The following is a 17,777-nucleotide window of genomic DNA, read 5'->3' on the forward strand; positions in this document are numbered from 1 at the left end:
CAGAGACTTGGGAGTTGAGTGGAAAATGCTGTGCTCTCTTGGGGTCTTCCTCATCTCGTCCCTCTTAGTCCTGACTTCAGGAGGAAAGTATCTAATTCTGAAAATGATTTATCTTTCAGTGTCACCCGGTTTTCAAGTGAGAGCCCAGCACTTTAAGGGCACTCAGGACCATCTGTTTCCTCTTTGAAGAGATTAGAAAGGCAGGGCTGGGCGCCAGAGCCATAGTACAGCAGGGAGACCACTTGCCTTGCACATGGCCAACCTGGGTTTGATCCCCGTACCCCTTATGGTCCCCCAGGCCCCTCTAAGAGTGATCCCTGATCACAGAGCCAGGAGTAAGCCCTGGACACCTCTGGGTGTGTGCCCCCATCTTTCTCTCCCTCCCCCCCCACTCAAAAAAAAAAGGACTTAAGAGGCCAAAGATTGACTGAAAAATAAACTAGTCTTCCAAGTAATTGTTTCAACCCATATTGTTCCTCAGGCATATTTCTACCAAAACCCTATCTTCTGCAAGGTATTGATTCCCTCCCTATTTTCTTGAGAATTACAGGAACCAAATTGTGACCCATCTTTGGTTGGAGAGAAGCTGAAGTGATAAGGATCTAAGTCTGCTGTTGTTGGATTTTTTTTATCTCTGTTCTCTTGTAGCCCAGACTGCCTCACTCAGTCACATGTTCCCTCTGTGGAGAAGTAGATCAGAATGAGGAGACCCAGGATTTTGAGAAGAAGCTCATGGAATGCTGTATCTGCAATGAAATTGTACATCCCGGCTGCCTCCAGGTGAGGGCAGGCCCTAAGAGCTCCTTAGCGCCCAACTGAGGGTGTCTAAAGCTGAGAGGGGACAGAGAGCGAGTCATCTGTCACCAGAGACACTGGTCACAGGTGATCAAACATGGACCCTTGATTCGGATGTCCAGGCTGTGGGTCAGCGCTGTGCTGGGTCCTGAGGATAGAGCAGTTCAGAGAATGCCCGAAACTTGTAGCCCAGCCTCTGGAAGGTGTGGAGTCCAGCCTTGTGGAAACGGTTGAGTGTCGTGGAGTGCTTCATGCCTTAGTCCGTCTAGGATTGTGGGTCCTGGGTGGTGAGCGGGGAGTGAGCAGCCCATCCTTTAATGCTCACTCAGCCTGGGCATGGCTTCCTGTGCGCCTGAGTTATCTTGGGGAACATAATTAGGAAGCTCAGACCTCAACCTCAGTTTTCCTTCAGCTTCTCAATGTGGATCAAGCACTTTGCATAATCAATTACGCTGCTCACTGCAGCCCTGTAAGAAGGCTCTTATTGGGCTGGAGCAATAGCACAACGGATAGGGCGTTTGCCTTGCACGCGGCTGACCCGGGTTCGATTCCCAGCATCCCATGTGGTCCCCCAAGCACCGCCAGGGGTAAAGTGTAGAGCCAGGAGTAACCCCTGTGCATCGCTGGGTATGACCCAAAAAGCAAAAAAAAAAAAAAAAGAAGGCTCTTATTATTGATCACTATTTTACAGTCGAGGCCCCCCCACCCCAGCCAGAGGCCAGGGTACTCCTCTCTGAACCCAAGCAGCCCTAGCTAGTATGCCCTGCCATTAGCTCAGGTCTGACACTGCTCCTCAGTGGCCAGAGCCTTTTGCAAAGTGGCGGAGACCCCACAGGTTGATCCAGATGCTTAGGAGCCTCGCTGCAGAGCTAGACTCCGATGCCCACGGGAGGCCAGTTTTCCAGTGCTGGGATGACTCCACTTCTCTTCCTTACGGACAACTACGTGTGGTCATTTGGTGAAGGAAGTTTCAGAGAGAGGCTGTTTGTTTGTTTGTTTGTTTGTTTGCTTAAATAATGAGTCGTTTTTAACATCCCTGTCTGCCTCTGCTGACAGATGGACGGAGAGGGCCTGCTTAATGAGGAATTGCCAAATTGCTGGGAGTGTCCAAAGTGCTACCAGGAGGACAGCTCAGAGAAAACCCAGGTAAGAGGCATCAGGGCTGGGAGGTAGTTATGTGTTTGCCTCTGCAACTTCCTCTACATGCCTTCTCTGAGCCTGGTGTTCCTGCGTGCACTGAGCTACATCTCTGGCTTTTCATGGTATTGCTGTGGTGGGGGGTGAACTCTGGGCCTCACATTTGCAAGGTAAGTGATTTACTGCCCAGTTACACCTCCAGCCCCCAATAATCAGTTTTACTGTTAGGTTTTGGGTTTTATTTGTTTATTTGTTTTTTGCTTTTTGGGTCATACCTGGTGGCGCTCCAGAGTTACTCCTGGCTCTGCACTCAGAAATTACTCCTGGCAGTTGCTCAGGGGATCATATGGGATACCGGGTCGGCCACATGCAAAGCAAACACCCTACCCACTGAAGTTTCTAATGCATTTTGTATGGGTGGGGTGAGGGGGTTTTGTGCAGTTTGGGGGGTTTTGGTTTTTGGATCATTCCTAGTGGGACCTTATGGGGTCCTGGGGATCTAACCTGAGGCAGATATATGCAAAGCAAGCACCCTACCTGCTGTCTAGCCCCTTGTGTGTTGTTTTTAAAAAATGTGTTTTATAGGGGCTGGAGAGATACTACAGAAGATAGAGTGCTTGCCTTGCATGCGGCCAGCCCAGACTTGATCCCCAACATCCCATATGGTCCCCCAAGCATTGGCCAGGAATAATGCCTGAGCACAGAGCCAGAAATAAGGCCCCGAAACAAACCAAAAAAGACCCAGTGTTTCATAGGAAGGGCTTTAGAGGGGTGCAGCTGGGCTGTTGTGGGGAAATGAGGTGAGTAATGAAATTACTCAGGAATTGTGGGGGTGCAGTGACCAGTATGACAAATAAATACAGAGGGATGCCAGCGTTTCCAGTTAGTTAGGGTCACATTTTTGTCATCTTCACATTGGTGGCCTGCAGGAAACACCCTGCCCACATGCCCACATGCCCAAATGTGTTCCCCAGGCGAGACCAGTGCCACAACCTTGGTCCAGAGCAGCTGTTTATTGGCCCGGTGGTCACTGATAATGTCAGAGGGCCAAAAAGGACTCTGGTTACTTAATCTGGCAATGTAAGCCCTGGTTTAGACACATCAAGAGACGGCATGGGGCCTAGAGTCAGTCGCGCCAGTGTCAGCCCCGGTGCGCGGGGCAGGAGAGACCGCTTCCTTGTCTTCTTCCTGTTCCGTTTGTCTTGGTCATCAGTGGCGGCAGTGGTCCTGAGCTTGCTTGCCTTCAGGAGCAGGTGATGGTTTATTACCTTCCAATGCATTGTGACAGGGCTGCACTGCACGGTGGGTGTCTCCTTGGGGGACTAGAAGGAGCAGGACTACTGCTTCAGGACTTGAGGTGTATTCTTAGATCACAGGGAGGGGGTGTTTGGGTTTGGGGGCCGTGCAATGCTGGGGTTCAAACCCAGCTGCACACCTAGGCTTCCAAGTGCAAAGTCAGCATGTCAGCCTTCAGCCGGCTCAGCTGTCTCCTTGGACCCTTCTGGTGTCTTCTCAGGAGAAATCAACTGTTGGCTATGCAGTGGACAGTGATAAGGCTTTGTCACAGCAGAGGCCCTGTGAGCTTGGGGAGAGTAGAGGTGCCATAGGACAAGAGAGGTGTGGTCCCTTGTGGAGGCTCCACTTCCCCAAATTCCTCCTTCATTCTCAGCAGATTCCTCCTCAGCACTGCCATTTCTTTGGGGGTATTTTTGTTTGAGTTGGGTTTGGTTTCAATTTGGGGGGCCACACCCAGCGGTGCTCAGGGCCTCCTCCTGGCGCTGTGCTCAGCGGACCATGCTCAGCGGACCATAAGGGGTGCCGGGAGTCAGACCTACCGTCCGCTCTCCCCGGCCCCTGGGGCGCTGCCATTTCTCACGGAGCTCCTCATTCTCTGCTGTCTCATGGGAGAGCTGTCCTGCTTACTGCGCTCGGGAGAACGCTGAATTACAGACAGGATATAAACGTCTGGATTACACAGGGGCGGAGTTGTGGCCTCTTTCAAAGAGCTCTGAGTCCCAGGGAGTCCGAGTCTGGAAACAGGGGCCCGAGATGATAAGGGCGTCCGTGGGTTTGGAGCCCAGCCCTCGGCTCGGCGGCCTTGCCCACGGGTAGGCTGCCCGGGCGACCTATTTTAAGGGTGCTGGCCTGTCACCCGCCTTTGCCAGCAGGGCGAGGGCTCCGTGCTCCGGCACGCAGCTGACAGAGGTGCTGACCTGCCGGGGCCTGTTTTACAGAAGCGGAAGATGGACGAGAGCGATGAAGAGTCCGTGCAGGCCAAGGTGCTGCGGCCCCTGCGGAGCTGCGACGAGCCGCTCACGCCCCCGCCTCACTCGCCCACCGCCATGCTACAGCTCATCCATGACCCGGTGTCCCCCCGGGCCGTGGTGACTCGGTCCTCCCCTGGGGCTGGCCCCAGCGACCACCACAGTGCCAGCCGTGACGAGCGCTTCAAGCGGCGGCAGCTGCTGCGGCTGCAGGCCACCGAGCGCACCATGGTACGGGAAAAGGAGAACAACCCCAGCGGCAGGAAGGAGCTGTCTGAAGTTGACAAAGCCAAGATCCGGGGATCGTACCTCACGGTCACGCTGCAGAGGCCCGCCAAAGAGCTCCACGGGACCTCCATTGTGCCCAAGCTGCAGGCCATCACGGCCTCCTCTGCCAACCTTCGCCATACGCCCCGTGTGCTAGTACAGCACTGCCCAGCCCGGACCCCCCAGCGCGGGGACGAGGAGGGGCTGGGGGGAGAGGAGGAGGAAGAGGAGGAGGAGGAGGAGGAAGATGACAGTGCAGAGGAGGGGGGTGCGGCCAGGCTGAATGGCCGGGGCAGTTGGGCTCAGGATGGAGACGAAAGCTGGATGCAGCGGGAGGTCTGGATGTCTGTCTTCCGCTACCTCAGCCGCAGAGAACTTTGTGAATGTATGCGAGTGTGCAAGACGTGGTATAAATGGTGAGCGGGGGACAGGGGAGCGGGCCGAGGCGGCAGGTTTTCTGTATAAGAACAGCATGTTTCTTGGCATCTGGAGGCTTGTCGGGTCCCAGAGGAGGGGATCGGGCCAGTTCCCAGCAGTGGGCCCCGCCGGCGCTGCCCGCCATTGCCTCTCCCTGTCCAGCCACTCCCAGCTCTGTTTGGCAGAAGCTGACTGGAAGGTGGATTTGCACAGTCCCTGTTAGCGCTTCTAAGTCCTAAGAGCTGAAAGTCTGTCGTCTTCGTCCCCTGCCCTACCGCCAGTCACACTGCAGGTGCTGGTGACACAGGTGACCGTTGTTAAGTCTCTCCTGTCTCGGCAGCTTCTAACAGAGGCATGGACATGGCTTTTGGCTGTTCCGAAAATTGGACGGGGCCCGCGGTTTTTCCATAGTTTGGAGTTTCCATCCCCAAACCTGAATTCCTTTCTCCAAAAAGCAGGATCCAGTTTTGAAGCCTCCCGAGATTGCCTTGTCCCTTTTACCAAGACCTGCCGTGAAGACACTGGGAAGGGCTGGACCCCTTAGAGATGGTGAACAAGCACACAGGTTTCCGTCCGAAGCTCCTGACCCTAGCGATCAGACCCCGTTACTGTAACTCCCCCTCTCACACTGGCCCAGTGCCAGCGCCTGGTTAGAAATGCAGCTTCTCGGGCCATCTCAGGCCTTCTGTCTTTGAATACCTACAGGTAGGCTTGGCAGTCTTTATTGAGCAAAAGGACCCACACCCAGAGGTGTTAGGCACATGTCCTGCAGCTGTGTCACCTTCCCAGCCTCTGGGGATTCTGTTCCGAACAAGCATATTCAGGCTGTGCAGATACACCTCGGGGTTTTGCTGCACAGAGTGCGCCAGCAGCTGTTCCTGCCGAGCGGCTCTCCTTCGTGCACGGGGGTTTTCAACTTGAATGAAGACCCCGTTCTTACAAATATAAATGCATTTCCCGAGTCTGAATTAGTGTGTGACCTACTCACATTCTCTTAATTTTTCTATTTGTAGGACTTCTGGGCCTGCCCGGCTCTGCCCCTTGGTTTCCAGACCGAGGCGGCTAAGACTTCCATATGTCCTGTTTCCCCTCCCCTCTGGCCAGACTGAGCCGGGCAGGGGACGGTGGCTGTGAAATATTAAACAGGCGCTTGCGTGTCCCCAGTGCTATTTGTGGCCTGTGGATATGTATGCTGCCCTGGGGAAACAGACCTCTTTGTTTCAGCCCCTGTCTAGAACGCCTCAGAAATACATACAGCTAGTGCTTAGGCAGAAACCCAGGGTAAGAGAGAACTTCCCAGGCCCGATACTAGGGTCTCTCTGGATTCTGGACCTGCTAGCAGCACGCTTCGTCTCAAGCAGCTAGGTGTGACTGACAGGAGGAACGGAGACAGCCACAGAGCTGCAGCCAAATAAGATGTCAGTCTTTTTTTTCTTGCTTGCTTTTTTTTCTTTCCTCTGTCTTGGCCCTAAGCTCAGGGATCACTCCTGGCAGTGCTCAGAGGCCCCTGTGTGATGGCAGGGGTAGGACCCAGGTGTGCTGCTTATAAGGCAAGTGTCCTACCCACTGTACTATCTCTCCCTGGGTGAAGTTAGTCCACTTTTTGTTTTGTTTTGTTTTGGGGCCACACCCAGCAATGCTTAGGGCTTGCTCCTTGCTCTGCATTCTGGAATCACTCCCGGAGGTGCTTTGGAAACCATCTGGAGTGCCGGGGATCAAACCCAGGTTGGCCAAGTGCAAGACAAGCCCCTCAGCCACTGTACTGTCACCCCAGACCCCTTCAGTTTTCCTTCTGTACATTACGTGGGAGCCCTGTGACTTTCCTGCGAGTGGGGATCGTGGTGCATGTTGTGTGCCATGTTCTCAAACAGTCCCATCCATCCCGTTAAGGCACACCCGTCAGGGTTTCCGTTACTGAGCTGGGGTTGCCGTCCGAGACAAACCCTGTCCTCTAAAGACAGCATGGCAGAGCCAAGCTCCCTGTGGGCCACAAGAAGAACCTAGAAAAGGGTGACCCTCCAGATGCTGTCCTTTCCCCAGCAGCCTCCAGCTGGGGAATGGAACTTTCTCTGCCGGCCACTCCAGCCATTGTTACTGACAGCGAACACTTTCCTCCTCTCCTAGGTGCTGCGACAAAAGACTCTGGACAAAAATCGACTTGAGCAGGTGTAAGGCTATCGTGCCCCAGGCTCTCAGTGGCATCATCAAGAGACAGCCTGTTAGCCTTGACCTCAGTTGGACCAACATCTCCAAAAAGCAACTGACATGGCTTGTCAACCGGCTGCCAGGTGAGCCATCTTTCCGGGGGCCAGGAAGAGGCAGGCAGAGCCGCACGCTTGGCGGTGCTGCGTGGAATTGCTTTAGAGCACTCAGGGCAGCGGTCCCAGGCCATTGCTGCCCTTTTGCTTAGGAAGATACTTCCTCAGGGGCACCTTCACTGCCAGTCCCCAAGGCGCCACTCTGGACTGGCAGGCTAATCACTGCCCTAGGCAGGGGGATAGAATCAGGTACTGCTGCCAGCTCTGCAGGTCGCCTTGGCATCGCCACTGTGAGCTGACTCAGACTCTGTAAGTCCTTGTTCCTGTTTGCACTTCGAGGTCTTGGAAAGACAGGAAGTTCGTCATGCTTCCATTACTCTCCTCAGAACTCCCGGGAGAGCTCAGAGAGGTCATGTGGGAGGTCCTCAGAACCTCGACTAAGACCAGGACATGATCCCTCTCCCGCTCAACTGGAAATCCGTTTGCCCTCCTCAGGGCAGCGGCTGACGGTGGCTTTGGCTATGAAAGGAGACAGGCTCTAATGTGTGGCCGCTTCCTTCTGACGCAGGGCTGAAAGACCTCCTCCTAGCGGGCTGTTCCTGGTCAGCAGTCTCTGCCCTCAGCACCTCCAGCTGCCCCCTTCTCAGGACCCTTGATCTTCGGTGGGCAGTAGGAATCAAGGACCCCCAAATTCGGGACTTGCTGACTCCACCAACTGATAAACCGGGTATGTTCTGGGTCTGACTTCTTGGTGTTTGCCTCCTGCCTGACTTGGTGCTCGGCACCTCAGGTAGTCTCCAGAAAGATGTGCTGTGGGAGCGGGGAGCGCGGCTCGAGACCAGAGTGGGGAGCGGGTGCAAACACAGGGTAGCTCTGCAGGCAAGAGAGAACCTTCCTGAGGGAGTCTGGGAAGCCTTCGTGGTTGAAGCAGACCCTTAACTGGCCTCACCAGATGGTCGCCGCAGGCTTCTGCACATCCCCCCTCGCTGTGTCCACAGCGCAGTCTCAGCAGGGAGCGGGGAGCAGTCGTGTCTGGTTTCCTCACCACTGCCCCCACGTATAGCTCATTCCCGCAGGCAGGGCTGGGTGTGGGCAGTCGGCCTCACCCCTGCCAGCACTGCCTGTGCTGTCACCGCTGAACTCGACTCCGGAGTTTGGATCTTAGTTCTTGCCTTTCCCGTGTAGGTCAGGACAATCGCAGTAAGCTCCGGAACATGACTGACTTCCGGCTGGCAGGCCTTGACATCACAGATGCCACGCTTCGCCTCATCATCCGCCATATGCCCCTTCTGTCTCGACTCGACCTCAGTCACTGCAGCCACCTCACAGATCAGTCCTCCAACCTGCTCACGGCCGTTGGGTCTTCCACACGTTACTCCCTCACAGAGCTCAACATGGCAGGTGAGAAGCACTGGCGGCCTCCCAGAGGTGCCGGGTCTGCCAGTCACTGCTCAGGGTTGCTGTCACTTTGATGTGGTTACTTTGGGTTTGGGGGCTGGGCCCAGCGGTGCTCAGGGTGTACTCTCGGCTTAGTGCTCGGGGACCAAACCCAGGCCTCGTGCATGGATAGCCTGCTCCGGCCTGTGGCGTGCTCTAGCCCTCCGGCCCTTCATCTGTCAGGGTCTGAGAGCACCGCCAGCTCCCGGGAGCTCTGTCAGCGTTTTGGTGCAGGGAGTGTGGAGGCCTTGCAGAGTCCACAGTACTTACGGCCTGTGAGCCAGGAAGTTAGAGGACAAGGAGGCAAGAGCTGGGGAATGGAGCAGCGGTGGCAGGCTCTGGGGGCTGTGTGCCACAGAGCTCTGTCCTCATGGCCACTGCCCCCACAGGTTGCAATAAGCTGACTGACCAGACCCTAATCTACCTACGGCGCATCGCCAACGTCACCTTGATCGACCTTCGCGGATGCAAGCAGATCACTAGGAAAGCCTGCGAGCACTTCATCTCAGACTTGTCCATCAACAGTCTCTACTGCCTGTCTGACGAGAAGCTGATACAGAAGATCAGCTAAGACCCCCCCGGCCCAGACTGAACCGGAATCCGATCTTCCCCCGCCTCCCCAGCCAGGAGAGCATCTCTCCCTGACCCTGCGCGGGCTCCGAGGCCCGCGCCACACTCCCTGTCTGCTCTCCTGCCCCAGCCCTTCCCCTTCAGGCAGGGCAGAGAGGGGGCTGGACGCCAGGCTTCCCGCCTGCTCCTCTCCCTCCGCGAAGGGAGTAGCAGATGGATCTGAGGGAAAGCACAGGGCGTGTGCTGTCGAGGTGCCTGCTTGCTTGCTCGCCCACTTGCCCAGAGGCCAGGCTCTGAGTTGGGGGTGTCTGTGCACCTGGCACGTGTGCTGGGCCGGGGGCCCTCCCCTCGCCCTGGTCCCCAGCAGTGTCTGGTTCCGAGCTAACTCCCAGGGAAGAAAATGGCCTCACCTCCGTGGCCAGGTTCTCCTTGTGGTGTCCAGTGCGTGTCTCTCCGTCACACTCTCCCGGCTCGTGCAGGAGCGGCCAGCAGCCCTGAGACGCCAGCCCCTTGCAGATGCTACTGGTGCTGTGGAGGCCTCCAGCCTCCCATCCGTCCGTGCTCTCCCGCTTCTCCGCCCTCACCTGGAGCCTGGCCGAAGGGTCGTGGTTGTTCCTGTAATGAGGTCACCCCAGCTGACTTTTCCACTCGTCTCTAGGAGGTCCTTGTTGCACTTATTGGGGGTGAGGCTCTGCAGAGGCGCCAGAACCGTCTGCTCCAGGGGAACCCCCGTCTTACTGCTTCCTAGGCAAATTCTGAAGCAAGCACCATCTCCTGTTCCCTTGACCCTTTCCCACACCCCCTTCTTCCCTTCCCGACTTGGGCTTGCCAGGATGCCAGGCCTTGCAGATAGTGGGAGCAGAGAATTGGGCCAGGGCCCCCACTTCCCTCCCGGTAGCCCCCAGAGCCATCCTTGTTTGGTCCCCAAAGCTCACTGATCTGGCACCTTTGGGGCTAAGGAAGGGCTCCTGCTTAGCAGCCAGTCGCCTGCCATCTGCCTGCAGCTGCGGGAGGGCGTGTGCATGTGCCTCTGTGTGTGTGGCTGAGAGACGCGTGCGCGTGCGCGTGCGCACAGGGCGGGCGGGCATCTCCCACCCCGCCACCCTGTGTTGAGCCCCCAGCAGCTGCCCCCTTTTACTTTGCATTGAACGGCCTGTCCAAAGATCCTCTCTCTAGGGCAGCAGAGAGCTTTTTGCACTTTAAAAAAAAAAAAAAAAAGGAAAGAAAAAAGGTCGAAACTTCTTTTGGGTCAATATTTCCGTGTGAGGAGGTGCTCGAGAGCGGCAGTCTGGTGAGAGCTTGCGGTAGAAGCGGATTTGCACTCCGCCCCCCCATCTGTCTGTCTATCCATCCATCCGTCCTTCCTTCCGGAGAGTGATAGCACAACCTGGCCCACCTTCTCTTCCTCCAGCGCCCCCTCTCCCCCCTCCCCCAGTCTGGTCCCAGCTCTCGGCTCCCCGGAGCTGCACAGTGGAGGGGAAGGAGCCCAGGTAGCGGGGTCTGAAGTGTGAGCCGCGCAGAGGGGAGACGCCAGCTGCACCCTCACCACTTCCAAAAGCAATAGAGGCAGAGGGTTCCCCTCTTCGCCACCTATCCCAGCTTTGACCCTGGCATCGACTGGCCTCCTAAGAAACTGGGGTGGGGGGAGCGCAGGGGGACATCGTGTCTGTTTCTTCCAATCTGCTGATCCTCTTGGCTGCACCTTCAGAGCGGCCGTCTGCTCCCTGCCCCTCCACCCCTTCTGTTGGTCTCCAGGCCCCAGTACTCTGGGGCTGACACTTTGAGGAAATGCCAGTGACTTATTCCAGAGTGCCTCAGTTCGGGGAACTTCTCTGTAAAGAACCCTGGGTATTGAGCAAAAACTTTATTATTATTGGTATTATTGTTAATGACCTATAATTGGAAGCTTCCCGCCTTTTTTGGTTGCTCCTGTGGACAGTACGGAAAAGATCGCTTTGTCTTGTTTTGTTGTCTTTGTATAAAAGGGGAGGTGGAGAGACCCCTTCAGAGCAGGGATTGTGCCGGGAGAGTGCCTCTGACTTTGGGACATTTCATCCACAGAAATTTCCAAGCTGATGGTAGGTTTGGGGGTTTGGATTTTATTTTTGATTGTTTGGGGTTGGAAAAACGAGCATTTTTACCGCGCACGTCAGTTGGTCAGCAGGAAAGGGAGCCCAGGAGTGGCTACAGATGGACCCACGCCCTGGCTGGGCTTGCCTTTTCTCAGACTGTGAGGGGGGAATGGTTTTTAGAGGTGAGGGCTGGTCCATGTGGAGGAAAGCAAGTTTGGGGACAGGCATCCACGGTTCCATCGCATTTCCTGCACTCGGCTCTGGAGGCAGCCTCGCCAGGAGAGCCACCCGCCTCCCATCTTCCCAAGCACCGGGGCGAAAACCCACAAAGGAAAGGAAGAGAAATTATATATATCTAATATAAAATCACTTGGTGATTAAAAAAATAACTGCTCCATAAATAAAACTCCTAAAGTCACTATGTTTAAAGGGTTTGGTTGTGTTTTTTTTGTTTGTTTTTCGAAGAAATATTGTAAATATATATTTTTTGTTGCTGATTTAGAGTCAATTTCCAATGTTGTGCTAAAAAAATTTTTTAATTAAATGTAAGCATTAAGGGGACAAGTCATGCTATCTCCGTTGACACATCGGGTTATTTTGGGCCAGGGAAGGAGGGAAGCTAGTTGGACTTTTGTTTCTAAACATTTTCCATTATTGGTTTTAGAAAGAGCAAGGACATCTTTCCTCCAACAGTGGGAATGGGAGATATTTGTGTAATAAAATTTTTAAAAGATAAAAAAATAGCCTCCAATGGGAAATATTTTGATTGGGGTCATTTTTTTCTTTTTTCTTTTTTTTTTTAATAAAAAGGCTTTAAAACAAAAATGAAAACAAAACGTTTTCTGCCTTGGTGTATGTGCGCGTGAGAGAGTCGGAAGGGTGAGGGTAGCAGCAGAGCCCAGCCTGTTTTTGAAAACGACTCAAAGTAGCACTTGCTTCTGGAAACACCACGTTTTGCTCAAGGTGAACTTTTTGGTGGATGTAAACATGTTTAGTATGAGACGATGTGATCCTCCCCCGGCCCAAAGGAAGGACTCGGAGCAGCCCGCAGGCTCCGTGGGTCCTTGTCCCAGCCTGCAGCGGGGGCTTGCCCCTCCCCAGCCCAAGTCAGCCATCTCGAGTGTGGCTACGTGTTCTCCGAAAAGCCGGACTCCTCGTGTTGGTTTCCCGAGGGTGGATGTGGCCATGCTTATTGTTGCCAGGGAAGGAAGAATGTCCGTTTTGCCTCCTTAATATCCCAGAAGCCCACCTGCCTCTCAGTGACTTCATTCCTTCCAACCTGAGACGCCCCAGAGCCTGTGAACTAGCTACAGCCCGAGCAGTGTGACTGTCTCAGGATCAAATCCACATGTGGCCTCACAAGGCAGCCAAGTCCTCAGTTTTCCTTGCACACCCTCTAAGCCCCTCTTGACCCATAGCTAACTGTTCAGGTGAGCCGTGCTGGGCCTCTGCGTGAGCTACCTAGAGGCTTCCACTGCCATGTGACATCCAGTCCCCCTGCTCTTGGGTCCTGGTGCGTCCACAGCTCTCCTGGTTTGGTGACTCCTGCAGTCTTTCCCAGGAAGCCAGGACACTTACCGAGGACGGAGAGGGCTCCTGGTCCTGGCCAGCAGGGGCACAGAGCTGAGCACACAGCAGAAGCACGTAAGAACTACCATTCAGGGTCCAGAGTGGTGGGGCACTTGCCTTAGCCAGCCGACCTAGGGTCGACCCCCAGCATCCCATATGGTCCCCCAAGCACCACTGGGAGAGATTCCTGAGTGCAGAGCCAGGAGTAACCCCTGAGCATCTCCTGGTGTGGCCCCAAAATTTCAAAAATAGAAAATCACCAGGAGTGTTACCGGAAACCCATCTTTCCCTGATCCAATCCATCAAAGAGGTAGCCCCCAGCCTCTCACACCCCTCAACTCCTGATCTAACCTGCACTTGGCTATAAACTTTCCTAAGTGACACCCAGACATCTTCAGTAACCTTCCAGGGCCCCATCCAAACCCAGCCCACCCTCTGGGGAGGACACAAGTGCACATACGTGAGCTTCTCCGGACAACCCTGGAGTCCCGGGCTGCTGTGTCCCCCACACCACATTGGTGAAAACGTGTCCATTTAACACCTTCTCCAGGAAGCCTGCGACCATCCTAAGGAACGGCCCCATAAACAGCTTTGTCCACTGTGGCGAACACTCCATGGAGAAGCTCACAGCCCCTACTCGCATCTGAGGGGAGAGTCCAGCTAACAACCTGAACGCGTGGCCAGGAGGAACTTGGCCGATGACTGGCCGCCTGCCTCTGGGTCCACGAGAAGAAAGAGCCAAGGCCTGGAGAGGTGATGTGGCTTGGACACCTGAGCTGGGCCTGTGTCTCCAGAACTCCAGCCGTGACCCCTCTCCCATGTCACTTTATGAGTTCTTGGGGGTTGGCTTGCCTGCTTAGCATTTCCGTCTCCCCCCACCTCACCCCGTATCTGTCCTTAGGAGTCGGGTAAAAGGAAACGTACTGAGCATACTGAATACCCGTCTGGAAGGGAGAGTCCTGCGGGCTGGGGGAAGCACGCGGTGGCACTAGGCCCTGCTTTCACATGACCCCGTCACCTGCACTTAGCAGAAGACTTGAAATTCATCCTGATTTTGTTTCTGTTCCTTCTGGGTTTTGAGTCACACCAGCCGTGCTCAGGAGCTCCGTATGGGACGCGCCTGCAAGGCAAGCGCCCTGCCCTACCCGCTGCACCGTCTCTCCGTCCCGCTGAATTTCAGCATGATCTTGGCACAAGGAACCAAACACTGCATCCACGGGGGGCCTGCAAGTGCCGAGCTGGTCCCGGGGAGGAGCCGCGCCAACGCCCGTGTTTGGGCAGGAGCAGCGCGGCCAGCGCAGCGGGGGCCTCAGCCTCGGGGGCGCCCCGCCGGCCACCACCAGCCCCTTCCCGGGGAGGCGCAGCGGCAGGAAGATGGTGGGCTAGGCTGAAAGAACCCCGAAAAGGCCAAGCTAAAACAGAAGGGGCGAGAGGGGAAGAGAAATGAAGAAAAAGACCATGGGAGGTGCTTACTGGGGGACAGTGGACGCCAAGAAACGTCTCCATTCGTCTCACTTCCAGACACCCTCCCTACTCCCCGCCAAGTACCAGTGGCCGCCGCTCACAGCCGACAGGGACTGCGACTCGGACACTCGCAGGTGGCCAAGAGGGTCTAAGCACCGAGGCGCGCGGCGCCGACACAGGCGCCTCCTGAGCCGGGCGAGCGGCAGCCACCGACGCTCAAGCGCGCTGGCGCCGTCTCGCCGTCGCTGCAGGGGGCGGGGCCTGAGGCCGGAACCGGAAGGGAGGGATGGGGTTGGGCGACTGGCGAAAGGGGCGGAGCCGTAATAGGATGCGAAGCTCGTGGGCGGGGCTAGAAAGTGGGCGAGACCGAGGTGGGGCTGTGGGCGCGGCTATTGGACAAGGCGGGGCCTGGAAGGGCGGGCGGGGAAAAAGGCGGAGACAGTGGAGAAGTTCGCGCGGCTATTGGGCCAGACGGATTGGGCGTGGCAGGGCGGGTGGGCGGACCGGAGACGGGGCCGTGGGTGTGGCTATTGGGCGAGGCCGGCCCGCGGCTAGGGTGTGGGCGAGGAAAGGGGCGGGCGGGGCCGCTCCGCCTCTCGGGTCCCCGAGAGACTCGGGTCGCAGCCCGGGCTAGTGTCTGGACCATGACCTTCCGGAGGGCTCCCGGGAGAGGCGCTGTTTCAGGAAAACGAATCGGGAGGAGTCAGGGTTCTTGAAGGTTAGCCTCGAATTGGGGGCCCGCGTGCCTGCAGGCTGAGCCGCCACCGAAGAAGCGAGCAGAGGTCCGGCGTCTGGAAAAGCAGGGCAGCCTCGGGGATAACCGGGCCGCTTTCCATCCTCGGGGAGGAAGCACGAGGCAGGATTGACGTGTAACCGTGGGGCGCTAGGACCACAGCGCCTTGTATGTGCACTTAGCCCTAATGGCACTGTCTCTTCCAGTGCTGACTCCCTTAGGAGTCACTAGTGCGTGCCTTGTTGCCTGAGATCCACAAATATCTTCAGAGTGAGTGAATAACGCCCCACATACCAGGGCGCCCCAGCCACTGTCTGCATGCGCGCACACACACACACACACACACACACACACAGGAACACATGCGCACGCGCTCACCCACACACCCTAGGCAGCTTCATTGCTCTGTCTGCCCCTCCTACACCCCAGGCTCGTCATCCCGGATCTGTAGTCCGGAATGGAGATAGACAACTGGAGGCCTGGGAAGAGGGACCTGGGCATAGCAAATGCCAGTCCTCACCCCAAATCTCCCTCTCACACTCACGTGCTCACAGTCACCATCAAGACCTTGCCTACCGCCCCTGCCCCCATCACCCATCCCTCCTGGGACCTCTAAGTACCCCCCTTATACTGACCACACTGTCCCTCCTTCCAGCTAATCAGATGTACACCTCTGGGGGCTGCTTCCACTGGGCACCACAGTTTCTCTCTGCAGCCAAAATTTGTGCATCCTGGCACCACGACAGAGGTGAGACCCCCCACATGCAGGAGGAGCCTGCCCTTCTGAAAGGGACAGGGTTCTGGGCCTGGGCAGTTACGAATCGAGACCTCAGAGGTGGGCTCGATCTTGGCTTGTGACAGAGGAGGCCAGGAAGTCAGCAGCGTGTGGAGAGAGTGTCCAGGGAGAGAGGGTGGGGTTTGTGTAAGTGCAGAAGCGAGGGAGGGGAGATCTGATTCAGACTAAAACTCGGGAGAGGCATTAGCCCCACGAGGAGGCTCAGCCCGGGGTTAGAGAGGTGCAGTGGGAGAATCGGAGGGTGCGCTTTGTTTTGTTTTTATTTTGGGATTCTGCCTCATGGCTCTCAGGGGCTACTCCCAGCTCAGTGTTCATGAGGGTTGTGTGGGTCCAGGGATTGAACTGGAGGTTAATTCCCACATGTCCCTTGAGCCCTCTCCTTTAGAGGCAGACACAGCACATGCCTGACAGGACAGGCTAAATGACATGTGTGTGTGTGGGGGAGCAGGGCGGGGGAGTGAGGGAGCAGTCAAGGGTGATGCCCAGGTTTGGGGAGGCCAGAAAGGAGCAGGTTGGACGAGGCTGGGGGTGGGAACAGGAGACCGGCGTGGGAAGTCTATTAGTCATCCGAGGGACATGCCAGGTAGTGATGTGTCCGTGGGTCTGCCAACTGGGCGCAAACGGGCTTCCACTCCTCTCACTCCCAGCACTCCTGAGACTGGCACAGCCTGGGCACTGCAGAAAGGTTTATTCAAAGAAGTGAGTTTAGGCTTGGCCTTCCCACAACCACCAGAGGGCAGCACTGGCCAAAAAACAGCCCCTCCCTGGCACACAGTGGCACGAGCTCTTTTCGAGGGGTCAGGAAGGGGGGCTGGGGACAGACCCACCCCGGGATGGACCCCCTGGAGCCCTGGAGATGGACTTTCTCAAAGGCCCCAGCTTCATGGCTGTGGGTTGGGCTGTGCGTGGGTTCTCGTGATTGCAGGCAGGTCCAGAGCAGGGAGGTCGATTTCCCAGAACCCACGAGGGTGCTGGTCTGGCAGGTTCATCAGGCGGAATTTTTAAGTAGGGGTTGCTCCAGAAACCTAGGCCAGCGTGGGATTCCGAGTCCTGCCAAAGGAGGGGGGCAGAGGCTGTCCTGCTGTGCCCCGGGGCTGCCCCCAGCTCCAGCCCCAGCTCCAGGAGCCAGCTTGGGCGGAGGCGCGCACTCAAGTCATTCATCAAACACGGCCTGTCTGTGTCAGTCTGGAGTGGGCGGGGCACGGGGTGCCTGTCAGAGCAGGGGCTTTTCTTCTCTATAAGGAATTCTTGACGGCACGTGCACTTTTGACGCAAACGTTAGCAAGGCTTCACCACACCGGACCCTAGTGAAAAACTTGACATGACGCACTGTATAACGGATGATGTTTTCCCATGGAAGAGATGGGCAGAGTGTGGGGAATCGAAGCTGTACCCCACCGCGTCTAGAGCTGGAGCGGGGAGAGCATTTGATTTGCACACAGCTAACCAGGTTCAATCCCTGGCGCATCACGGGGGTCCCTGAACCCTACTAGTCATATCCCTAAGCAGAGAGCCGGGAGTAACCCCTAGCAGACAGATGTAGCAAAACAAACAAAAACTAATTTTAAAAAATGAAAAAGGGAGGGGCTGGAGCGATAGCACAGCGGGTAGGGCGTTTGCCTTGCACTCGGCCGACCCGGGTTCTAATCCCAGCATCCCATATGGTCCCCTGAGCACCGCCAGGGGTAATTCCTGAGTGCAGAGCCAGGAGTAACCCCTGTGCATCGCTGGGTGTGACCCAAAAAGCCAAAAAAAATGAAAAAGAAAAGAATGAGAAGGATCCAGCTGGGGAAGGAGCACAGGGAACAGCAGAGGTACCACAGTCAGGCCAGCTGGCCTAGTGGGGGGCTTGGCGGAGACCCCACAGGCAGAGGCAGCGAGGGTGGGGAGGAGAACAGGGCTCATATGTCCGGGAGCTGGACTCACAGGCTCCAGCACCAGCTCGCCTGATCTGCTTGTGCAGAGTGGAGGGGACGGGGCTCTCCGGAGCGGCCCTGC

The 17,777-nt window shown here is 56.3% G+C and overlaps 1 protein-coding gene across 2 annotated transcripts in view; it reads left to right on the top strand.

Moving 5' to 3' along the window:
• Positions 1 to 11,640, top strand: part of KDM2A (lysine demethylase 2A) — a 135,588-nt gene extending 123,948 nt beyond the window's left edge. For both annotated transcript variants that reach the window (XM_055144006.1, XM_004618463.2), the window contains exons 15-21: positions 649 to 780; positions 1,852 to 1,941; positions 4,167 to 4,879; positions 7,005 to 7,168; positions 7,707 to 7,865; positions 8,324 to 8,539; positions 8,965 to 11,640. In XM_055144006.1, the coding sequence (XP_054999981.1) occupies positions 649 to 780; positions 1,852 to 1,941; positions 4,167 to 4,879; positions 7,005 to 7,168; positions 7,707 to 7,865; positions 8,324 to 8,539; positions 8,965 to 9,146 (1,656 nt within the window). In that variant the 3' untranslated portion in view covers positions 9,147 to 11,640. The remainder of the gene's footprint in view (positions 1 to 648; positions 781 to 1,851; positions 1,942 to 4,166; positions 4,880 to 7,004; positions 7,169 to 7,706; positions 7,866 to 8,323; positions 8,540 to 8,964) is intronic.
• Positions 11,641 to 17,777: the final 6,137 nt, after the last annotated feature.

Source organism: Sorex araneus, chromosome 6 (genome assembly GCF_027595985.1).
Source record: "Sorex araneus isolate mSorAra2 chromosome 6, mSorAra2.pri, whole genome shotgun sequence".
Classification (NCBI taxonomy): Eukaryota; Metazoa; Chordata; class Mammalia; order Eulipotyphla; family Soricidae; genus Sorex; species Sorex araneus.